The 24,240-nt window shown below is 46.3% G+C and overlaps 1 protein-coding gene across 1 annotated transcript in view; it reads right to left on the bottom strand.

Moving 5' to 3' along the window:
- The window catches only part of LOC119436232 (neutral ceramidase), a 124,918-nt gene that overhangs the window by 8,297 nt on the left and 92,381 nt on the right, over positions 1-24,240 (bottom strand). The window contains exons 5-17 of the mRNA XM_037703026.2: positions 24,041-24,118; positions 23,146-23,263; positions 19,747-19,869; positions 18,083-18,169; positions 15,186-15,290; positions 13,376-13,457; positions 10,692-10,804; positions 9,129-9,223; positions 7,901-7,940; positions 5,617-5,709; positions 3,831-4,070; positions 3,526-3,579; positions 3,238-3,326 (exon numbers count right to left, since the gene is read on the bottom strand). Coding sequence (XP_037558954.1) covers positions 3,238-3,326; positions 3,526-3,579; positions 3,831-4,070; positions 5,617-5,709; positions 7,901-7,940; positions 9,129-9,223; positions 10,692-10,804; positions 13,376-13,457; positions 15,186-15,290; positions 18,083-18,169; positions 19,747-19,869; positions 23,146-23,263; positions 24,041-24,118 — 1,317 coding nt within the window. The remainder of the gene's footprint in view (positions 1-3,237; positions 3,327-3,525; positions 3,580-3,830; positions 4,071-5,616; positions 5,710-7,900; positions 7,941-9,128; positions 9,224-10,691; positions 10,805-13,375; positions 13,458-15,185; positions 15,291-18,082; positions 18,170-19,746; positions 19,870-23,145; positions 23,264-24,040; positions 24,119-24,240) is intronic.

The following is a 24,240-nucleotide window of genomic DNA, read 5'->3' as shown; positions in this document are numbered from 1 at the left end:
AGGCCGGTTACGTCTGGAGTTCGGCAAAGTGTTACCAGATGGCGCAACGTATCCGCCTAATGCGAGCAGTTATGACTGTGATGCGAGCGCGTGAGCGATGACAACGGCAAGGAACGTTGCAACTTGTTCCGATACGAATTGGGCCGATGTCACAAATCATTTTAAGGGCGCGAGCTGAACTGCCACGAGGGGCGGGGTAACTTGGGAGAAAAAGGTAGGGTTGCCAGATTGGGCTATTAATAGCCAAATTGGGCTACTTTTTACGCGGCTTGGCGTCGAAAATTCCAAGTTGGCTTCATGGCTATATTTTGGCTATTTTTGTATTAAGGACTGAAGTACGGGTCCCGGGGACCACGTCAGCACTGCAAAAATTGGCGAAACTGGCACGCTCTCGCTTTTACAAGGAAATAATTTCTATGCGACTATCGCCTCAAAGCGCTAGCTTGAAACGAGGGAAGGAGAGTGGTAAGGTTATTATTCTCTCAAGACACGGATGGGGGGGGGGGGGGGGAGCGTATGTTGCCCAATGAGTAGATAGTCTCATAGAGTTAATATAACCTATGGTTGCTGCACTGGATGACCCTGGTTCAATACCACCATCACACACTTGATTTCTGCTGTGACGATGCCCCAAACAAGGCAAGACAGGAACCTATTGTGGGGATGCGCGACTCTCGCGCGTCTCCTGTAATCCGGCTTCACCGCGTAGCTAAGTGCCGACGGCGGTCGTGGTGGTTGCGGCGCATTGCGAGAGATAGCGCGAGTGTCGCGATGCTAACGCCACCGAACGGCGGGGTAACTTGGGAAAAAAAAGGTCGAATGCGCTCTCTCTTTGGCTGGGGATCGGCGGCCAACACGCACGAACGCTTCGCGCGTGCGCCGGCCCGCTTCGCGCGACCGTCGCGCGAGGCTAAGAGCAGGACACCGGTATGGACGAACACGGATCGTTAGAGCGCGCCACCGTTCGCGTGACCGTACACGTGAACGACTAGGCGATGGTGTCATAGCATGGGGCGAACGTATTCGCTCGCTATCGGGTCGCGGTGAGTCGGACTTACTTGATTTGTCGCGCGCCCATGTGAATGCTCTATAGGTAGCAATTCGGCTAGTATGTATTAGTGTATGAAAGGTGCAATAAATGCCCTTTTGATTGTCTGCACTATACTGTGTTGTCGTTCCTTTGTCCCAAGAGCATGTGTGAGTCCACACATCTGGCGCCCAACGTGGGGCCTCTTGGGGCATCGGACGATAATTTAACAGTTTTGCTCGGTTCGAGATGTGTCAACCGAAGCGTAGTCCTAGCGTGGATTTTGATCGCTAGTGTCGGCGGTGTGCTTTTTTGAGCGAGGCGACGGTTGCTGTAGCGTGTTTGAACTTTTCAACATGCTAAGCCTTTTCGCGAGTGTTTTGAAGTACACTCGTCAACACGAGAGCCACGTGGTCTGCATCCTGGGAGAGCGAGGCCTAGCGCCCGCGGAACATTGGCAAGCCTGAAGCGAGTGAGTACGGAAGCCTCGTGGGTGGTCCGAATTTCTTATGTAAATAGCTTCTTCTATATCTTTGACTTCGGAAGTCGAGGCTCAGGGAGCCGGGTGGCCGCGGGCCACGGGTGCCGCTACGGGCTGACTGGTATTGCGGCCTGGCACCGGGCGCTCCGACACCGTCTGGGACGGTGGGCGCCGTCAACTCGGATGCTGTGTGCACCGAGCGGGGTAGGACCACCTCACATAGCTAACGTCTCCTCGCGGCTGCCAGTTGTGCCCATTTTGGGTGATGTTTTTTTTTTTTTGGGGGGGGGGGGATGCCGGTTGTTGTCATTGTAGCGACGCATTAGGCCTAAGGCTTTACAAAGCCGCCTGTCGCACGTTGAAGGACAGAACCTGGTGGACCGTGGTGTTGAGGTGTCGCAGATTGCTTCCCTCATTAGTTCGCCTCGCACGAATTGAAATTACTCGTTCGACTCAAGAGAGCAAGCTTTGTTCACGTGAACTTAGCATCTGAAATGCCGTCCGAAATTTCGCTAGCCGAATTGAACATCGTACCACGTGGGCGATGCGTATGCAGAATTCCTCTCCCTTGCACTACTTTAGTGCTTGTCGAGTGCGTTGAGTGTACGCAGCGTGAGCGGAGTCACCCCTGGTTTGCTGTCACCTGCACATCGTCTGCGCTGCTGCCCCGGCCTACGAACGAGACGAGCCACCCCTGGCAATGCAGATGCCTGTGGCCAGTTCGGCGCAGCGATTTCAGCGGCCGCCTGTGTCCGGCTCGCTACCCTCGGCGGCTGGGAAAAGAGCCGGCAATCACCAGCGGCTCTCGCCATCAGGGCGCGTCGGCGCAAGCGACGCTTGCTCGTGCCGACTTCTGCGTCGCCGTTTCCGGAGTACTGTGCTGGAGTCGTGCCATCGAATCTGCAGAGCTGATGCTGTGACCAACGGACGCCAGCGGTGCACCCCAGAGACAATGTCGGCTCGCATGTTGTGGAAAACGTGTGGACATTTCCTCGGCGCGGCCACTGTCGCCTGTACTAACTTTTGTTCGCGACGCGCGCGTTGATAGACCGTGTGACATGTTTCGCCAAAGTATGTATAGTGATTTAAGGTTGGAGGGATGTGGGGATGCGCGACTCTCGCGCGTCTCCTGTAATCCGGCTTCACCGCGTAGCTAAGTGCCGACGGCGGTCGTGGTGGTTGCGGCGCATTGCGAGAGATGGCGCGAGTGTCGCGATGCTAACGCCACCGAACGGCGGGGTAACTTGGGAGAAAAAGCTCGAATGCGCTCTCTCTTTGGCTGGGGATCGGCGGCCAACACGCACGAACGCCTGCGCGTGCGCCGGCCCGCTTCGCGCGACCGTCGCGCGAGGCTAAGAGCAGGACACCGGTATGCATGGACGAACACGGATCGTTCGAGCGCGCCACCGTTCGCGTGACCGTACACGTGAACGACTAGGCGATGGTGTCATAGCATGGGGCGAACGTATTCGCTCGCTATCGGGTCGCGGTGAGTCGGACTTACTTGATTTGTCGCGCGCCCATGTGAATGTTCTATTGGTAGCAATTCGGCTAGTATGTATTAGTGTATGAAAGGTGCAATAAATGCCATTTTGATTGTTTGCACTATACTGTGTTGTCGTTCCTTTGTCCCAAGAGCATGTGTGAGTCCCCACACTATATACCCGCCGACCTAACGCAAAATGTCAGGCGAAGAAGGCTTTGAATTAAATAATCAATCAAATAATACCTTGTTTCCCAGTTGCCGTCCGTGGCTATAACTGTCCATGACTCTCCATCAGGGTTCAGCTTTTCCACGGTCAGGTACGTGCTCTCCAGCTGGAAGAATTATTACAATGGCGTGTTTGTCTAGGCAGTAGACACCTAGTTTTCAAGAAACATCAAAGTGAAAACTGCACGCAACTATATTGCAATTCACGTCAATTGTGTGCATACTTAGACGTTTAATATTTACAGTGAAAGTGGAAAGTCGTTAAATCGTAGCCACACAGTCGTAACGTAAGAAGATTGTTCTCACCATCAAGTTGTTTCTTGGATGACCAGACACAAACGTCACAAAGACTCGTTCTCCCTGAAAGCAGTTAAAAGAGTTGTTCAAGGCCGACTTTTCTACTATTAGTGACGCTAAAGCATCACCACACAAAAGTGTTTTTTTTTCTTTTCACTGTTGTTAAGCATTTTATTTAATAATGTTTACACAAGTGATCGAAATGACAACAGGCACTAAGTTCTAAGTCTTCATCTTACCGACTTAAAGCTACGCATGGGTATGAATGACGGTGTAGTGGAGGTTTGTGCAAGAACTAGTGCGCGAGAACTGACCCTGTTGTAAGCAGCCTTGGCGTCGGACAGCACCTGGCCAAACACTTTTCCCAGCGGGGCACCGTCGAAGACGACGCCTGTCTTGAAAGACACCTGCTTAGAGAGCAGGTTAGGCAGAGGAGGCCCAATAGGTCGGCTCGTGTTGGTCGTCAGGCTCACAGCCAGACCTTCGAATTGCTTTTGGTAGGCCAGCAAAGTATGCGGCCCGTATAGCGTGGACGCTCCCTCGTAGCGCTGTACCTGCAATAAGTACGTCACTGTGTAAGAGATGACTGTCATAACAAACGCATCACCAACAACAGGTGCAAAAAAAGTGCCATTACGAAAACTTTTGACATCCAAAGAAACGTTGTAACTTCAGTTTAGAGACCGGTCCGACTATAGCTACGGCCACGCTTTGGAAGAACCATCTTCTGCATTGTACAGAGCAGCAAGTTCCACAACACTGGCTGTCTTTTCTTGTACGCCTGTAGCTACCATCAAGACTCAAGCGCAGCATTACGTGCCTTCTTCATCGATAAAGTTGAGCAACACAGCCCCCAAAATATGGCCCATATGCCTCCATTTGCTACAATCGAGGTGTCGGCTTCACACTGGTGTAGCCGACACCTGATCGTGGAAAAGCTGAAACCTAATGGAGAGTCATGGACAGTTATAGCCACGGACGGCAACTGGGAAACAAGGTATTATTTGTCTTATGTATAGACAGTCTCATAGCGAAGTCTCCTCCCTCGTAGAGTTCATTAATGCAATTAATCGAGTCTTGGCACCCTTAATGATGCACAGCGAACTACAGTATTAAAGCAAGGACCTGGGGTCGAATAGACAAAGCTTTTCGTTAGTATGTGCCGTTTTACATTCGTCTGCCGCTTTCGCTAATAATATGTCCGACATCACGATCGGTTGGAATCTGCTCTTACGAACAGTTCTAGCATAAGAACTTTTGTGAATACAGGCCCTGATTTGCATTTAAAACCGCCAGTTGTCGTATATTTGGCCTAAAATTAAGAAAGTATACATTGAGAAACATACTTCAACAAGAAACCTAAATAAGGAGTATAGGTACTGGACAGGGGTGCATTCTTTCATATTGGACCAACCTATACGCACCTTGAAAATTGTAGTTTTTGTGTTTGTACGTGAATTGCGCTGCTACTTCTAGAGGCAATGTTATGAACACTGCTACCGCTTTGTTGAGCTGTCGGCGCGCCCACGCCGGCGGTTGAAGAGCCCCTATTTTCTATAAAATTAAAGCAAGTCTTCATTGCAAACATTAGTGACAAGAGGAAAAGCAACCTACAGTTACCGGTGAAAAAAAAACAGCTTGCTTTCTCAATTTCACACTACATTTATTATTATTCTATTATCACTATCGGAGCAGAGGGTGGTTTTCGAGGGACGTTATCGTCGCCTGACCGCAAGAGCTGGACGTCTAGTGCAACAACGTCGTCATCCAAACATCTATGGGGAGATTCTTATTCCAAGCTGATAGTGACCGAAACAACAACAACAAACAAAGCAAGACAGTCTTTGATTATCAAAGGTATCTTAGTATGTATCTATTATTTTGAAAGCGCCAAGCGTATTTCAAGTCTCAATTCTTCTGACTAATATCTAATGAAGAAGAGAAGTACAGCTGAGAGCAGGTCCATCTAAAGCAGTGACGACACCTTGACGAAACATTGAGGACAGTGGTTTTAAAAACAATCTGCATTTTTGTCGGTCCTTCCAGGTTAAGTCCGCACGCTGTTGTTGTAGAGTTCGGTCTCCAGACATGACAACGCACCTGGTACTCCTCGTACGTGGCCACGTAATGCGTGTACGTGTTGGAGAGACCGGCCAGGACGACCATGGCATCGGGGTCCTTCATCTTCACGACCTATGTAAGCATGCGAAAATGCATTTTAGAAAACCAGATGGGGGAACCATATAATGCTCAGCGGCAACTTTTCTTGGCAATGCTGCGAAAGCTACGGAGCCGAATGCAGTCACACATGTTGCCCATCTCTGCGTGTCGGCAACACGTTATTATATCACTAAATAGTTTAATAATTAAACATGGTTGGCATTAAAACATATATTACGCGATTCAACTGCAAACACCAAGGACGTATTTTATTACTTCACCAGTCCAACGTTCGGTTCTATCGCAGGTTTCTTCACACGCCCTCGCCGCGAGAGAAAAGCGTCTGTGTTTTTACGTGGTCATTCTCTCCGCGCTTGTCTCCATTGAGCATACCTGCTTGTACTGCGTTGCGGGCTGTGCCGCCGCAGAGACAGTGTTTGTCGAAGTCGAGAAGTAATTTTAAAACCGCCAGCTTTTATACGCGCCGTCAGAGTGGGCACGCACGTGTGTTTGTGCTATCGTTTTAAACTGCAGCCGGCGTGCTTGTCAGACTGCGGGGATAGCGGCGGTGCACCGACATGACCCCAGCCCAACAGTGTCAAAATACTAGGACTGCAGACTGCACATTCAGACGGATCGGAGCCCGGTCATCACTGTGCAGTATGTACTTAAACAAGGCGAGCAGGTGCTGCACGCGTCCGTGTCTCCAACCACACCAGAGTCTTCAAAGAACGAGACCTGCTCCGGCTTCGTGACGGAGCAGGTCTCGTTGACCACTCCCCTTGTACCGTACACACTTCCCTCATCCCAACCCGTGACCACACGACGGTATAGGGCTGCACGCTACACATTAACCAATCAGACATGGTTGCCCCCGCCTACGGTGTCGGTTACTTAGAAGTCAACTGAGTATTTTCAGTAGCTATCTTCCAGATTCCCAAACAAGTACTCCAGCACGATGTTTCCGTCACGAGCGCAGTCTTGCGCGGAACAAGGACAAATATGCATGAGCTTTCTGCTTTCTTATGCACAAAACAACAGCTGATCACGTTAAGCAGGCTGCTTACATGCGGAAGACATATTTACCGTGACACAGACATGCAAATAAATAAAAAGGAACATGAACATGCAAGGACTCTATCGAAGGCTAACTAATCAATGTTCTGGAGGTTTGTGTGTGCACTACATACACCATCGCAAAACCAGATTGTGCTTATACATCCGCAACCTCGGCGTCCCGGTTTAAAATGAAATAATAATAATAATAATAATAATAATAATAATAATAATAATAATAATAATAATAATAATAATAATAATAATAATAATAATAATAATAATAATAATAATAATAGATTACTTTACTCCTAATTTATGATTCATGAATTCGAACTTCTCAGGTAAGCTGCATGCATGGTAAAAAATGCATATAGAGAGTTTTACGTCTCAGAGCCACACTATGGCTACGAGACACGCAGTAGCAGGAGGAAAAGAGAGGGAGAGCGGTGAGACTGCCGGAATAATTTTGACCGCATGGGGTTTTTTAGCGTGAACCCAAGGTCAGTCCACGAGCAGTTTTGCATTGCGCCCCAATAAGAATGCCGCCGCTGCGGCCGGGACTGAAACCCGCGAACTCGTGCTCAGTAGATGAACGTTGTATAGCCACTGAGTCACCGCTTGGGATGGGATGCATGGATAGTTGTGTTTTCTATAGTCATCGTAAATTTACACAATACCAAACGAGTCGTGTGATCGCTCAGCTAGATGCTAAATAGGCTCTTTTGCCGAACGTCGACATGCCCCTCCCTTCGTCAATTGTCAACACGCTCGACCAGGCTCCGTGCAGTACATATAAGAAGCCTGCGAGTCCGCGATAGCCAGTTAGTGATGAGCAGCCGTGCTTCGTCTCGTTGATTTTCTTTCAAACGGACAGCCAGTGAACATGCCCCGTTCTACCTTTCAAACAGGCCCATCATTGTTGGCTTTCACTTTCAATCACGGGATAACGCGCATGCTGATGCCACGGCGAGGCCGAAATATCTTGACGGACTGAAACACTGTGAAGGACGAACTGGGGTGTTGTCCATTCTGCTTACGGTTTTGGAAGGGAGGCACGCAAAGCCGCCTTTCTCACCGCAACAAATGCTTAGTTTGTTTCAGTCGTTGCAACAACAAATGAAGGACGTACCACGCGAAAAACAATGGCGTGCAAACAACCGCTTACCCTTTCGACAGTAGCGCGAAGTCGTCTGCCAGACATGGTGCTGCATGTAAAAAAAAATTATCATGAATAGTCGGCACAAAAGTTTGTGAACGCATGCTAGCCAACAAACGTATATATAAAGGCTAACGGGTTTCCCTGTTTTGAGCTTTTTAATGCGTCTTGCATTCTTTGGGAACTAACCGCGATTTCGAGTGACTGTCTAACCGTTTTCGTGGGCAGATCCCGAAGATAGTGCAGCTAACACAGCGGTAAATTCCGCGCGGTGGTGCGGTACCACCGTGCCGTGGTACCGGTTGCAAGGGGAGCGTTCTCGCATTCTTCACTCATGACAGCTAGCATTTTGAGATGCTGTCGTTGAGACGCTGCCTCTCTGGTCGAAGACGCAGACGCTGTCGTTTGAGATGCTGCGCGGGTACCGAACGGCTCCTTGAGGAAGTGGCGCTCGCAGTAGTGCTTGGCTCCCGCGTACAGATAAGACACGGTTGTAAGGAGAGCGCCACCCATAACACACAGTGCAGCATAGTGCCACAAATAACCACCCCCCAAAGCATGCTAAGCGAATTCTTGGATAGCAATCAGGTTTGGCTCTTCATATTTTTCGTTAATAGAGACCCCTTTCTCTGAGCAGTTATCGTTGTGCTGAACATGGGGTAAAGGGCTCAAAACAATTAGAGGAAAATAAATGGGAGAAATCTTCCATAAGAAAACATGCCTTATATTGAAAATTCTACTTCCGTTACTTCTCTTGGGTATGATAACTTGAAAGGACATTAGCACATGTTAGTACATGTCCCATGCTACTTGCTTCAATGACATTTAACAAGTACAGGAATAACACTTTAAACACTACACTTGCTACACAGCAATGATATATAAGCAGTTTTGTGGAAAGTTCTCACGCGCTGGAATATAGGGTGTTATCACGGATAGCTTTTGCCAAGCCGATCGTAGAGCCACATGCCGACAATTAGTGTGATTTTCAATGGTTTAGAAGGCACTTTCGCGATGATGGCTAATGTATTCAGAATTACTAAAGACAAATTCAAACTTTCAGAAAGCTCGTAAAAGTGACATTTCGAACGAAATCTTCAGTTAGCGTCCTAAGTACTACCGAAACTCACGCGTTTAAAAATACAAACGTAACTAAGACACCACATTTGCTTTTCTGTGCACGCATGCAGCCCAGTTAAAGAAAACAACGTTTTGGGCGTACTTGAGAAATACTTACGTGAACTCTCCAGGAGCCGCAATAATATACAGCTGGCCGACTTTCAGAATTTGAGTAGGAACGATGCTGGCAACCCAAGGGTATGGAAAGTTCATCTGAAGATGGAAGAGAAACAAATAGATAGTTGAGATGAGACGAATTTGAACCAAATCACTTTCTACGTGAAAGTGTTGTTGAAGATTAGATGTATTGATTCGGTCTCATTACAAAATACCAGTAAACTGCAACAGCAAATTATCTGCCGCCATCCACCTCAAGGCAAGTTCTTAAAGACAACTGAAAAAATCTTAAGTTTGTTGTGCCGATACAGGCTGATCCCTCAATTGTTAGACTAGTGTGGTGGACATTATTTGGCGTATTACGTGAGTAGAGCGAAATTTTACGAATACTATACTTCATAAAGATTAGCGGTGTAGCTGTTTGGCCAGAACCGTAAAAGTTGCAGAGGAACTTAAGTCTCCTTACGTGCATTGAATGCGAAAGCAATCTGACTCTTCCGCGCGATGCGTTTCACTTGGTCATGTACTCGAATTGGCCAAAGTCAATTCTGAGGGTGGGGTACCCAAATTTTGGGGGTGGGAAAGTCAATTTTGGGAGTGAGCCAGGTCGGTTTTGAACGTAGGTCAACTAAATTTTCGAATTGGGTAAAGGCAATTTGGGGGGTGGGCCAAGTCAATTTGGGAGTGGGCCCGGTTGGTTTTGAACGTAGGTCAACTCAATTTTCGAAATGGGCAAAGCAATTTTTTGGTTGGGGACCACGGCGTCCGTCCGACGCCATGGCGGTTCACCGTGGGACTTCACAGTACGAGCCGCAGCAGGTCCAGCGCCGGGAACGTGACGTCAACAGTTGGTAACGTGGGTTTCGGTACCATCGGATGTTAACGCCGGACACTCGCCGGATTTTCCGCGTCATAGGGTATATAATGCTTTCGCAATACTGCGAGTGGTGTATCATAATGGCTTCCGCATTGAGGTCACTAGCAGTCTGTCCATGCGATCATATTACACGCAGTACTAAACGTGTACATGCCCCACCAGTTTAAAGAATGTCGAGCGAAGCTAAAAGCTTTCACACGTTAGCAAAACTTAGATAACAGTTGCCACTACGACAGTTATCCTAAACGTTGATAAAGAAGGGTGCAAGCAACTCTGCTCAAGTGCGTTGGACGCTAAAAAGACATTTGCACTTCATGAAGTACAAGAAATACAATACACAAGAAATACAAATACAATACAGTGGCTACGCTTCAAAGAGCAAATGTATTTTCTCTTTTTATTAGATGCACTGCCTACCTGAAACACTTTATACACCTACGGCATAAAATTAGCACCACGGGAGCAGCGTTTCGAAGCCATTGGTGAACATAGCGCACTATTTCTGATGCAAGTGGCAGGTATACTCTCGCAATCAGGGTACTGAACGGCTACCGCGCTGGCGCTGCTTGTGTACTGGTCTTGAGACAACCTAATACCTCTACGAACGGCACAACATTCACGGAAAATACAACGTAAGCTCTTACGGTAACACGACAGCAGACGGCTGTAAGAAGCTCACGCACTTACCTCGCCAACGGGGAGCAAGATGGGCTTCGGATGATGGCATTTGATGGCCTCCTTCGACGGCGCCGCGATGAAGTCACGAACGAAATTCCAGAACGGCGTGGATTTCGTCGTTGCTGCATTAGAGTCCCGAATCACTCATAGGGCAAGCAGTTTATGCTCACTATAAAAAATAATCGTGTGGTTCAAGGTTCGCCATCATGAGATCTGGACCATGTGGTCGAAGAAGTTCCTTATTTTTTCGACTGCACGTTTTATTTGCGACGATATCGTCTACTCCCTGTAAACAAGCGTTGTTTCCTCCTAATTTTCATTTTCAAAAATTATAACCAAAGGATACAGAGGAATTGTGAAAGTCATTACGGTTTTCAATCAAATTGACCCGGCATCCCAATGGCTAAACGTTGTCACACTTCCTTACGCTTAGGGGCATGTCTGCACATGCCCACAACACTACTGCGAGCTGAAACACTGTAAGCAAGCCTCGATTGTTAGATTTTTCTATTCCTTGATCCTGATTTCAAATATATGTATGATGCTCAATAACGCGTGATACAATTGCTGGTGCTAGAAAACAAATACCTAATTTATTAAATAACCTCTACAACGGGCCACATTAGCATCTCAAGGAAACAAATATTTGTCATTCAGAGAAGTAAAGCCTTCGTTTTTTTTCTTTATCTAGCCACTTTCTTGTTCATCTAAGCGTACAATTTGCAAATACGAATGAAATTATATGCGATGACGTGATTATATTGTGTGGTAATATAAAAAATATATTTATACTACTAAAACTTGTGCTATTTCTGGTTCTCCTTCAGTATCTGCTAATGCTGCCATGGGTCAGACGGCATCCAAGACAACATACTTTGGAAAAGGTTTGCTCCCATGTCGCGTTGCGGCAGCAATGTATACATACCCATGAGTGTTGTCGTGAGGCAAGTTGATTGCCTTTAGATACACCACAAGATATTGCAGCAAACTTTGAAACACAAATAAAAATGAATTTGAAAGGTGTTAAGATCATCTCAGTCAGAACTACCGGACTCTCTAGAGCGGTTCAGCACGCCAGCACGAATTTGTGTGGCATGCTGCCAAAGGGCGATTCTTTCGCGTACCCGGATGCATCTATGCTGGAGTTAGCACTCGACGACACAGCGATAGGGGTCTATAAGAGGCCAGCCACGGACGGGGAAAACGTTTCGGAGAGTTTGGGTGCGGACCCTTCTTGACCCGACGTTATCTCGCTTTCCGCCATTGGTCGTCCGCGGAAGCAGGAAATGTCTGAATGGTTGCAGACTTCCGGAGTCAAACAAGCACTGACGCCTATGCACCAGGGCGGCGTAGTGCATGGGGCAAGTGAAGAAAGCAACAAGTTCAGCCCGACTGCAGCTGCTAATAGGTGTCTGCATGCAGGACACCACAAGCATGGGATTTCTTAAGCGCCCCGGTCTTTGACACTAAATTTCACATCTACACTGCTGGATCGCTCCTTGCCCTTTCGCTTGAGCCATATCCTATAGGTCGTCAAAAGTCGAAGCCACGAATAAGTGCAATCGCTTGATCGTGCGCGCGTAAGCTGCTGGTCACGCCATCTCCAATTAACGTTATGTGCATATAGGACATGCAAGTGGCCCTCACATGTCCTATGTACACGTATTAGCTCTGAAATAACTTAATTTAATTTTCGCCTGACCACTCCGCTTGCTAAACGAGTTAAGACATTGTACAATTTTGTCGCCTTGACATTCACGTCCTAATTAAATCTGTGATGTCCCTCGTAGAGAAAGTATAGCGGCGGTAACAAATTTGAAACTAATAATCACAACGTCACAAACAGTCACATCACACTCTTAGGCCTATACGTCATAAGCAGGGTTGTGCGTTTTCGCATAAATCCGATGAAATCCCAAAAGCATTCAATAGAGAAAATCATGCACATACCAATTCATGCCAAAAACTGCAAATGAAGCGTTCCTTACAACCCCAACCGCGTGACTATTCTCTCTTCCTCTATTTTACCTGAAGCTATTCCGTAACATTGGTAACCTGTACGCCGCCATACATATACCTTGAACCTTCTTGGCAGCATGGCATGGTCACCGAAATAGTAAGTGTAGATGCCTGCTGCACCATAAAGATGTCGCTGCATTGAATTCGTTTCTCCGTATTAGTATTTAGGCACGATTTCTGCTCTTCTTTTTCGTTTAATAGTGTAAGGCGCCGTATAGTAGTAAGCCGTAAAACTAGCGAATTTCCGAACACTGTAAAAGAATACGCCGTACGCATACCATAAGCCACATTACTTCTGTTCAACGTATCATCAGAAATTTTTCCTGCGTGTCTCAGAAAGCACACCACGAAGTGCCACGCCAACTGACGTCTACTAAACTATTGCCTATATCACTCGAACAGCGCACGAAATGTTTTGCGTCGCTGCTCGGTGAGAGTAAAAGGGGGAGAGAGAGTGCGAGGGGGTGGGGGGAGTGCTTGAGAGCAGCAGCAGTAGCAGCAGCAGCAGCAGCAGCAGCAGTCACATTCACCGGGCAGCCACATAGCATTCATCCCGGTACCTTGAACAACGCGGATGCTACAATATCGCTCTTTCTTCATGCCAGGAGCTGGAGCGCTCCTGGCAGCAGTGTCGACTATATACTCGATTAAAAACCACGAAAAACCTTACTCACACTGCGTGAAGTCAAACTGGCCCGGTCCGTCAGTCGTTCCTGCTGCAAAGCTGTAGCCCAACGCTGCAGTACATGTTGTGATCTGAAAGCGTCCAATAAATGACCGGCTGCACGCATTGAGAACTTCACTAACATTCTAGGCTTTGACAGTTGAGTTTAAATACTGACTAATTATCGCTCACTGCTGCAGGCGCTACATTGTAGCACCGCCACCCAGCAGATTAACTTGATAAGTGCAGGCTTACACTCAAAAGAAGTGCATACCGGTTTCAAAGTCTTGAAATCTGCAGCAAGCCTTCTTGAGAATTAACGAAATCATACAACGTAGTAAGGGGCGTACCTCGATATGGCGAACGACCGTTCCAAACCGTACTAGCGCATACGGGATCGGAAAATGATCTGGGTGTGATGTATTGCACTAGAACACATCACCTGAAGCGTACTGGAGTTTCATTAGCAGGGGTTATCCACATTCAAGTGAAGCTGTCGCCGGGAGTAATTCATACAATATTTTAACTTGGAAGCAACCTGCGAAAAAACAAAACTCGATAATGAAATGAACATGGTTTTTTTTACCGTAGTGCTTCCGAAAGGGTTAGTGGTTAAGAGCCTCACAATCTCAATATTCATTGTTCGAAGGACAGACAGAACTGGGCCCGTATTCCTAAAAAAAGATATTACGCTAGAATTGTCCGCAAGAGCAAATTCCAGCCAATCCGAATGCTGCACATATTATTAGCGAAGGCGGTTGGCCAATGGCAAAGGGCCCTTAAGAACTTTGTGAATTCGGCCCCTGAACTTTAATAGTTGCCAGTGACTAAATTTTCTTCTGGTGATCCTCGAAGTAGAAAGCATTATTCTTTGGCAACTTATAAGCAATTTAAAGACAGCTTGCAATGCTTGCTGTCCATTAAGGGTTCTCTTTTCTCCCTTACTTTTACAATGTGTAGGCTTCGTGTGCGCGAAAAACGCTTCAAGAAAAAATATAAGCGTTTTATGCGCCAAATAGGGTTGGACAGGACATAGCATCTGCAACAATATCCAAGTCTCCTCTAAAGGTATCTGCATGTATGGATGCGATCAAAATATACTCAACGAAAACCAGGCAGTTTTGCCCTTCCTATGCTGGGGCAAAGTGCGAAGAGCCGTATATAAGTAGTGCACATAACTCGGCATTTATTTTGATCTGTAAACATTGAATGTTAGCACCATTTGCGTAATACATGCAAAGATTTTTTTTTTAATCTAGCGGGCGGAAAAAATGTCATCTTCAACCTTCATGTCAAAGGTCCACCCGAGCTGTATTGCAACGAGCTCCAACAGCTTCGTTTTCGTATGAAGGTCGCACTGCTAATCATTCTGATCCTGACTTTTTGTTGAACCTGGGGCCAGATTAACAAAGTTTTTCTTTTGTAAGTGCTCTTTGCCATTGGCCGGCTGCCGTAGATAATGTCTTGCATCCGGATTGGTTGAAATTCTATCTTACGAACAATTCTAACGTAAGAAGCTTTTGTGAATTCGGGCCCTGAATGGCATTTTTTCTTCATTACGAACGTCACAACCACTTCTAAGGGGCTCCGATAGAGTACGATTTCTTATAAACGTACATAGTTGGACATGACGCGAGCTTCAACATAACTTTTTCCTGCTCTGTTGAAAATATTTGCTGCAGATAAGCACAGACACAAACAGAAAATAAAATCACAATATATTCGAACTCGATCGTTCTGCTCTCGTGGACGCTTATAACATGATAAGAAAGACGCATAAAAAGGAAATCAAAGAAAGAGGGCAGGGCGTTTGCGTTTACCGGATCCGCTTCGTTGTCGCCGACTTCGTACTTCCCCATGTTCGCCCTCTGGTACGCGAATCCAACCGTGCCGGAGAGCTTTCGTGAGGCCGAGTGGAACAGGTCCTGCAAATCGGGAAACGTCGCGCTGTCAGGCGGCCGTCAATTTCGGCCGCACTTCGCCCGACACCAGCGCGTAGCCGACAGAACGAGGCGGGCGCGCTGACCGGTGCTGCGCGCGCCCACAACGCGGCGCCAGGAAGTCGGCGCCGACGACGGCGCCAAGTCGGCGCAGTGTACGCACTCCACGGCTGCCAGAGGCAGTCTCCATGAAAAGAAGCTGCGGTGTACTTGTGTGTGTGGAGGGGGGGGGGGGACGAAAGGTAGTTGGAGTGAAAGTTGAAAGATACTGTGCCTGGCCATAAAAACGTTCCAACGCTATAACAATTCGTAAGAGCAGCTGCTAGTCCATTGCGATGATATATTTTTAGCGAAGCCGGTCAGCCAATGGCAAAAAGCACTTGCGAACAAAAAGGTTTGTGAATTTCGCCCCTGGTGAGCAAGTTTTCCTCGTGTGCACTAGCGAAGCGCTAATTGGAATGTATGGTTTTATCGGTGCGATGAAAACAGTACTAGACTATCACAAGAAGATACACTAGGCAGGGTGTGCTTACAGGTAGACTATCGTCATAAATAGGCCGTCAAAAACACAATAAGAGGAAGTACACACAAACTCTCCTTCCTCTTAGTGTGTGTTTCATGATGTCACACGAACTAGTCTCGTTCTTTGATCTAGCATCATTTTAGGCTAGCTAATTTCGTGACCACGGAAATGAATTAACAGTGCGAGATACGGAACGAAAAGGCAAGACAGACGACATCAGTTCTGGTGCCTTCCGCCTAATCTGTTCGCCCCGTATTTCTTGCAGTTTACGTTAACGAAAAGCTTCAAACTGGAAGACTTCTATGCCCTAGCTTAGCGCTGCCCCGGATGATCTGCGCGCGACATAGTGAACGCCTGCTGGGCACAACTGACAGATCTTTTGCGCGAAAGCAGGTTAAGTTCGATATCGACGGCCTTTCAATGTGAGCTCGACGGTCGGTGTCATTGCTAACACTGTACTGCGAAAGGCACGCGCGGGTAGAAGTACTGTGAGTTGGGGCGCGAGAATATTGCGCATGAGACTGCTGCAGTACAGAAGCTTCGTGTCTCTTTCGTTTCCTCCAAGCATTTAAGAATCAAGAAAGGTTCATTTTCTCGTAGACTGTAAGCACCAATGTGGGTGTCTGCGTCCATGACGTCCATATGCGTTTCCTATCAGCCGCACGATAGAAAAATAGAGCACATTGTGTCGCATCATAGCAGCACCTATGTTAGTTAAGGGGCATGTAAGGAACGACCGAGCCGGGGGGCGGCTGCGGCGTCTAGCCCAATCAGTGAGAGTTCAGCTAGTCTTCTTTCGTCGGTCGCGCTCTGAGCCACGCGAGGAGATCAGCGATGATGACGTAGCATGATGACGAACGGCGATTACGGTTACGCTACAACTTAAGCTTCTTCTAGGAAGGCGCTGCCTAAGACGATGTGCGTGTGCAAAAAACATTCCAAATATTGAGGCTCGCTAGAACTTCTTGTATTAAGAATCACTCCAATTCATGCTGTAGCATAAAGTGAAGTACGGCTAAGATTTGGCTAGGGTTGCTGACCGCATACTTGTGGCGATTAGTTAGGTTGCTTGACGCAAGACGAATAATTCGAAATATCTGAGATGGCTTTTGCCCTTCAGGGGACATAATTAGGCTGGCGATGAGGAAGCGGGGAAATGGTGTCGAACCGATGGCACTTTGTCAACAAATAGTAAAGCAGATTATGTGAATGTTTTGTGCTTATTTTGTGCAAGTGAGAGCTTAAGTATGCGCACACACTTCGTTTTCTTGTTTTTGTGAGAATCCAATAACGCTTATACGTGGGCGTTTTGTATGCATTTCATGCAACTATTTATGCTATGTTATATATACATCGCACTGCTAGTCAACCTTACTTAGTGAGCTCAAATACCAGTCAAGTCAATATAAGTCCGCTTTTTTTCACAAGGCTTCTTTCTTTTTCTTGTAAAAAGAATGGAATAAATTTCGAACTTCCTAATAGTGAGCTGTGATGCCTGGCTGCATGCGTTACAATGTACAGCACCGAGAGCCCGTGCAAGTAAATTTCATGACGTGCACATGCAACACACCAGTCAAATAGCAAAATACCAAATTATCATGACAGGCTTAAGTGCGGGGTGGGGATATGGAAACTAAACATCTAAACAGAGCTCGCCACTCACAACAGGTTGTTGCGTAAAAAGGAAATATTTCTCCAAGATCGGAGTAACGTACAAAATAACGGAAACCCTGCATGGTCGCCAGTATTACGAACGGTGAGGTTCTGCTCGCTAGAACATGCAAACCATCTTGCTTTGCATGTTCGTTGTCAAAGTCCAGAAGGGTAAATGGAGCGCTCAGAAAATGACTCATAAATGAGCGTCATTTAGTTTTGATACCTAAATGACGCTCATTGTGTTTTTTTTTTTTTTTTTTGTGGGCTAGGTGACAGAATACTGAGTTTCGAAATACTGATAGACTATTAAATCAGAACATAGGGCTGACAAGGTCACGTTTCTGTTGTTAAATATGAGAAAATGCAGCGAAAGCATGTTAGTGGCAACGCAGAAGAGGACTTCAGTTTATTACTGAAGCCTTATTATTACTGAAGCCTCATTATTATTATTATTACTGAAGCCTTATTACTGAAGTTTAGCCTTATCCCCTACGCACGATAGAGTGAAAAGTTGTTTGAGAAGCCAACATCGTTTTGCCACTGCAACGGCAACGAACGAGTACACCGAGAACGACATGATTTCGTCGCTGCGACTTACCAATGCCTTTTGGAGCTGCCGTTCACCCAGAATCTTTGTGCTTTCAAACATGTCTTTACCGGGACCAAAAGCGATGCATTTCTCAGTCTGAAATTTAAAAAGAAGAAGAAAAGATATGCATAATTAGATAAAATGTGCCTGCAGCGGCACATGGCCAAGAAAAATGCAATGTCCAGAAACGTTGCTTTCTTTGGTCGACATCAGTACCTATTGCTTAAAGTAACAGTGAGAAGGGGCCAGCAATGAAAGTTAGTTAGACTTGTGCTATACAAGAACAAGTTGCTCACGCGCTTCAGTACGCGAAGCATCGCAGGCTTATGGAGAAACACGATTAGGACTGTATGCCTACTGTGATCGACAAGTTAAATTCATTGTGCACACGATGTCACGGCGCCGTTTAACGAACCATCAAAGCGCCCGTTGTCAACATTTAAAAATGTCTTCTCTAAAATGTAAGACTTCAACACAAGCACATGTGAAACAGCCTGCACGTATATGTCATAATTAAATGTTGTCTTGTTCTATCGGCTCAAAATGAGGCCACCTGTGTCACGAACGCTGTAGCTCAATGACACCAATAATGTCTACGATAAATAAAGGTTACGACCCCTTCGTGTGCGCACAAATGATCAGAAGTTACATTACGTCACCGGGCTTCGGGTAATTTTCGCTATGCTAGAACCACCTTTTTCTGTTAACAGAAACGCCTTGAAGATAAGTTTCATGGTTGCTAGTGAGTGCATATATTTACAAACTCTTTTGGTTGCTAAACTTCTGAGTGATTATTACCACACGAGACCGGCAGGGAGTGATTCACATCATTACTCTTCGTTGCTGTGGAGAGAAGCAACGACACTAGAGGGCATAGGGACAGTATTGACGGATGTGACAAACAGCTGAATCGTGCCGCATGATGTTAGACACGCTGCTGCTTTATTTATACCAGCCTATAACTATCAACGATGCTAAATTAACACTAAGGTGTCGCTTGCCAGCTGGCACAAGTGTTTGCAGCATAATAGACCACTTTGTACGGATGGTCCGGCCATTAGAGCAGAGCACTTAAGTGTTAACCGTTCCGATCGGAGCTCCGGCCGCCAACTATGATTATTACAAAGACACCGACAGTGTCGTGATGTCCCGTTAGACGAGCTGTGTCTTGTGCCACTCGTCGCCTTCTTGTTGCTTGTTGCTTGTTGCGAGTCCCTCCATCTACGTAGCATGGCTATATTGTGATCGTATAAACACGTTCTTTGCACTAGTGAAAATTAAGTGATGGCGTGTTCGCATAACACTTTTGACGCACATGTGTTCAATCTGAGCGCGAAATGCTAGCTCATTATATCAAGTTGATTGTTCTTAATTTTTACTTTTATTTAGTCCCCCACAGCTGAACCGTCTTGCTCGCATCTTAACCGGCGTGTTCATTGGGCTGTGGTTCTCATAGCAACAGTTACACTAGGATTTTGATCTAGTTGAATTACTAGCACTATCGTTCCTACCTGAAGTTACTTAGTCAATACGCTGGCACAAATGTACCAATTCTGTTTGTTTGTTTCTTAGTAAGCATTATCTAATTATTTCTTTTCAGTATTGCACGTTCAAATTTTGACTACCCATGATGCGTTCTAGCTAGAACAGGGAAAAAAGGCGTCAAGCCTCACCCGGCCGTTGCAAGTAGATTTCTCGAAATCGCAGGGCAGGCCCGTGTCGATGCAACGTGGCCCTTTCAGGTTCGGGGACACGTCGCCCTCGTTGGATTGGGCAAATGCAGCGATGAACGGACCCTGCGAACCCAGCACCCGTCGTTCACAGTGCACACATATACAAGTGAATACTTGGCCTAACCCCATCCAACGCCTAAATAAAAACTTCCAGGACATCGAAAGCACTTTAAAAACGCATTTCGGTTCCAAAAGGGCAACTAGCGAAGCACTGGGCTTACGGTGGGCAGCGCGGCTCATGAAAGGGTGAGAAACGCTAAAGCTAGGATCGGCCATGGATTGCTCCTGAACAAAAAAAGAGAAAAAACTAAAACAAAGTACGAAAAACCACGCTACCCTCGAACATGTGACTCTGGAATGGCAGTTAAAGCTATAGGAAATTGGCTGAATGTGGCCGACGGGACGACTTTCTTAATCATTGCAAGAGTTTCTTGCAGCTTGGAGAGTTAAGGGGCTTTCAAGTACGGGCGGGTGACTGTGCGCTCACATTTTCTGCACAAGTAATGCTGCTTAGCGTGCGCGCGCGTGCGTATGTGTGTGTGTGCGTGCGCGCGTGCGTGTGTCAGCTCGCAGTAACTGAGTTAAGAGAATTAAAGAGTCACTGGAGCCGCGGTTTTTTTTTTTTTTTCTAGGAGCAGCAGCTTAACCATAGCAGCAAGTGCGAAACATTTTCTCGAATGGTTGTGACAAAACGTTCATCCCATCCGTGACGGTGAAATCGAGGGTTTCCCAAAAACTCGTCTGGTCGAGAATGATCACGGCACAGAGTAACGGATACCGAGCACAAAAATTAACGTTTAAAAGAAAGAAACGACGTTTCGGTACGGGAGCCGAAACATCGTTTCTTTCTCTTAAACTTTCATTTCCGTGGTCGATGTCCGTTACTCTGTGCCTCCACTTGACTGTGACCCAAACTTTCTCTCACGATTGCGACGCGACTGTTAAAAGAGCGTAATGGTACCACCAGATGCTGTAAGTCACAGAATAACTCATTCCGGTCATGTTCGCTATAAACTTTTCAGCCACGAATTTCGCGCAAGTTTTGATGAGACACTCGCGGACCAGTAATCACGAAGTCCACTGTACAAAAAAATAAAAATGCAATATTTCGGACACCCATGCGTCAAATCTGAAGCCTCATAAATATCATAGCCTCAGGTTTATTCCTTCAATCTCTTTACAACATGGATGAACATAAGCCGCCGCGGTAGCATATTGGCTATGGCGTTGCGCTGCTCAGCTCGACGTCGCGATTGCGATCCCGGCCGCGGCGGCCGCGTTCCGAGAGGGGCGGAATGCGAAAGCGCTCGTGTACTTATGTTTTGGCGCACGTCAAAGAACCCCAGGTGGTCTAAATTATTCCGGAGTCCCCGACTACAGCGTGCCTCATAATAAAATTGTGGTTTTGGTACATAAAACCACAGAAGTTAATTTTTTAAATTTTAATAAACATAGATCGCCTTCGCTGAAAAACCTGCGGGCTTCCTTTTGTCAAGTGCGTTTTGCCTACAAATCGTTGCGCTCGACTTGTCAGAGCAATATCTATTTATGATCACACGTGCCACTCCCGCGCGCCCACTAGCTTGATAACCGATGCTCAGAGTTTTAAAAAATCATGACGTTTAATGCCCCAAAACTGAACAGTGGGATTTGAGGGACGCAGTAGAGGAAGGATGTGCATTCATTCTGAACACCTGGTGTTATTTGAAGTGGACCCAATGCACGGTACACGAGCGCTTTTGAATACCGTCCCTATTCGGAAAGCAGCCACTGCATCCGGGAATCGATCTCGCGACTTTGCCAGCTGCTCGAACCTCTATATATGGCTTTCATAGATTATGAAAAAGCATTTGATTCAGTAGAGATACCAGCAGTCATAGAGGCATTACGTAACCAAGGAGTACAGGATGCATACGTGAATGTATTGGCAAATATCTACAAGAATTGCACAGCAACCTTGGTTCTCCACAAGAAAAGTCAAAAGTTGCCTATCAAGAAAGGGGTCAGGCAAGAAGACACAATCTCTCCAATGCTATTCACTGCATGCTTAGAAGAAGTGTTCAACCTCTTAGACTGGGAAGGCTTAGGAGTGAGGATCAACGGCGAATATCTCAGCAACCTTCGGTTTGCAGATGACATATTGTCCTACTCAGCAACAATGGGGACGAATTGCAGCAAATGATTGAGGACCTTAACCGAGAAAGTGTAAGCGTGGGGTTGAAGATTAGTATACAGAAAAGAAAGGTAATATTCAATAGCCTGGCAAGGGAACAAGAATTCGGGATCGCCAGCCAGCCTCTAGAGTATGTAAAGGAGTACGTTTATCTAGGTCAATTACTCACAGGGACCCTGATCATGAGAAAGAAATTTACAGAAGAATAAAATTGGGTTGGAATGCATACAGCAGGTATTGCCAAATCCTGACTGGCCTAATTACCACTGTCGTTGAAAAGAAAACTGTACAATCATTGCATTATACCGGTGCTAGCATATGGGGCAGAAACTTGGAGGTTAACAAAGAAGCTCAAGAACAAGTTAAGGACGGCAGAAAGAGCGATGGACCGAAAAATGTTAGGCCTAACGTTAAGAGACGGGAAAAGAGCGGTGTGGTTCAGAGAACAACCGGGGATAGCCGATATTTTAGTTGACATTAAGCGGGAAAAATGGAGCTGGGCGGGCCATTTAATGCGTATAGGATGGATAACCGGTGGACCATTAGAGTTACAAAATGGATACCAAGAGAAGGGAAGCGCAGTCGAGGACGGCAGAAAACTAGGTGGGGTGATGAAGTTAGGAAATTTGCAGGCGCAAATTATAATCAGCTAGCGCAAGACAGGGGTACTTGGAGATCGCAGGGAGATACCTTCGTCCTGCAGTGGACATAAATATAGGCTGATGATGATGATGATGACTAGAAATAACCCTGGGAGTGCTAGCCAGCGCCACCACTCACGGCCATGGCAGTACATGTTGAACATCCTATCGACAAACAAAAACATGGATTTGAAGTGCCAAAACCACGATCTGATCTTGAGGCACGCAGGTAGTGAGGGACTCCGGAATAATTTGGACCACCTGGGGTTCTTTAACGTGCACCTAAATCTAAGTAAACGGGTGTTTTCGCATTTCGCTACCGCAGGCGTCACATACATATAATTTTCGTGAGTGCTGCTAAACCGACAAGAAATACGTGACTGCATTTTTTTTAAATAAGCATTTGACAACAACTGAATAATGTGAGTTTTTTTTCTCAACCATTTCATGAGTTGTCCTCTGCGAACCAAAAAGCGCCTGAGTTTCGAGCTACAGTTAATGACAGGCTATTTCTTCACAACCTACCTTTCCGGGAAGATTCTTGTTCATCGTGTATTCGAACATGAGCTCAGCGTATCCCTTGTTGTCACCGCTGATAAGTAGGTTACTGTTGTTCATGCTGGTAGGGTGAACGGCGAACCAACTGAAACAAATCGTGCCCTGTAAGACATTTGCAATAGCCCTGGAATTTTGACAAGCCGTGTCAAAAAATATCCTAACGAAACCTTACAACTCAAGATATAGATTGTCAACGACGCAAGACCAACTAGCCCCAACTGCAGCATTGTTCCTTGTTTGATATCTACGCTAAAATTACGCGCAAGATAGTGTTTCGTGATCCCACGTTTTGACCTAGATGTCTTAGATAGTCACTGATTTGCTTCCAGATGTTATGCCATCCGCAGTGATGTCAGACCACGCAATCCTCAAAGCCTACACACGGGTTAATTGGCGACACTAATGCTTTTTCTGAAGGCTTAATTTACAATGAGTGTAACAACTTATTTTCCCAGTTTATTTTCCTTATCCGGCGCGATTCCCAGTACAGCAGGAACCGATAAAAGCGAGCGAAATATATCGCCAAACACGAAGGATTAACATTGCTGCAGTTATTGCATTAAGTAACATGCTGGCTTCGGAATTACAACTGCACGTTTACCAACGTACCTGTTTTCTTGTGCTGCTACGCTGCTTCAACTTTTGTTTAGTTTTTTTAAGAAAGCACGCTAAGAAGGATAGGCTTTCTCTTCCTCCAACAAAATTTGTGACGTACCTAGAAAACACTCGATTAAAAAATATGACTACAAATTATTTGACCGAAGTTGCACAAGTAGGTTTAGTGCCTGATTTTCTTATTTTTCAGTCGGCGCCCCCTAATACAGCGACAAAAGCAACTGACGCAAACATGGTAACTCCTTACTTTATCATCGCTACTGGGTTGTTCTGGAGATCTGTGAACTTGAGAAGCAGCATCTTCGTGTCCGTGTTGTTCTTGTACCTGCGACGCAAGAAGCATTGTGATGCGGCTGATGTCATCTATGCCAAAAAGACTGCGCTAGAGAGGCAGAGAGAAAACATCTATGCAACTTACTTCTGCAACCACGCGTTTAGCGATGTCAA

This window comes from Dermacentor silvarum, chromosome 1, assembly GCF_013339745.2.
Source record: "Dermacentor silvarum isolate Dsil-2018 chromosome 1, BIME_Dsil_1.4, whole genome shotgun sequence".
NCBI classification, from domain to species: Eukaryota; Metazoa; Arthropoda; class Arachnida; order Ixodida; family Ixodidae; genus Dermacentor; species Dermacentor silvarum.
Note: the sequence above shows the minus strand (reverse complement) of the source record. Positions and strands in the feature narration are given on the sequence as shown.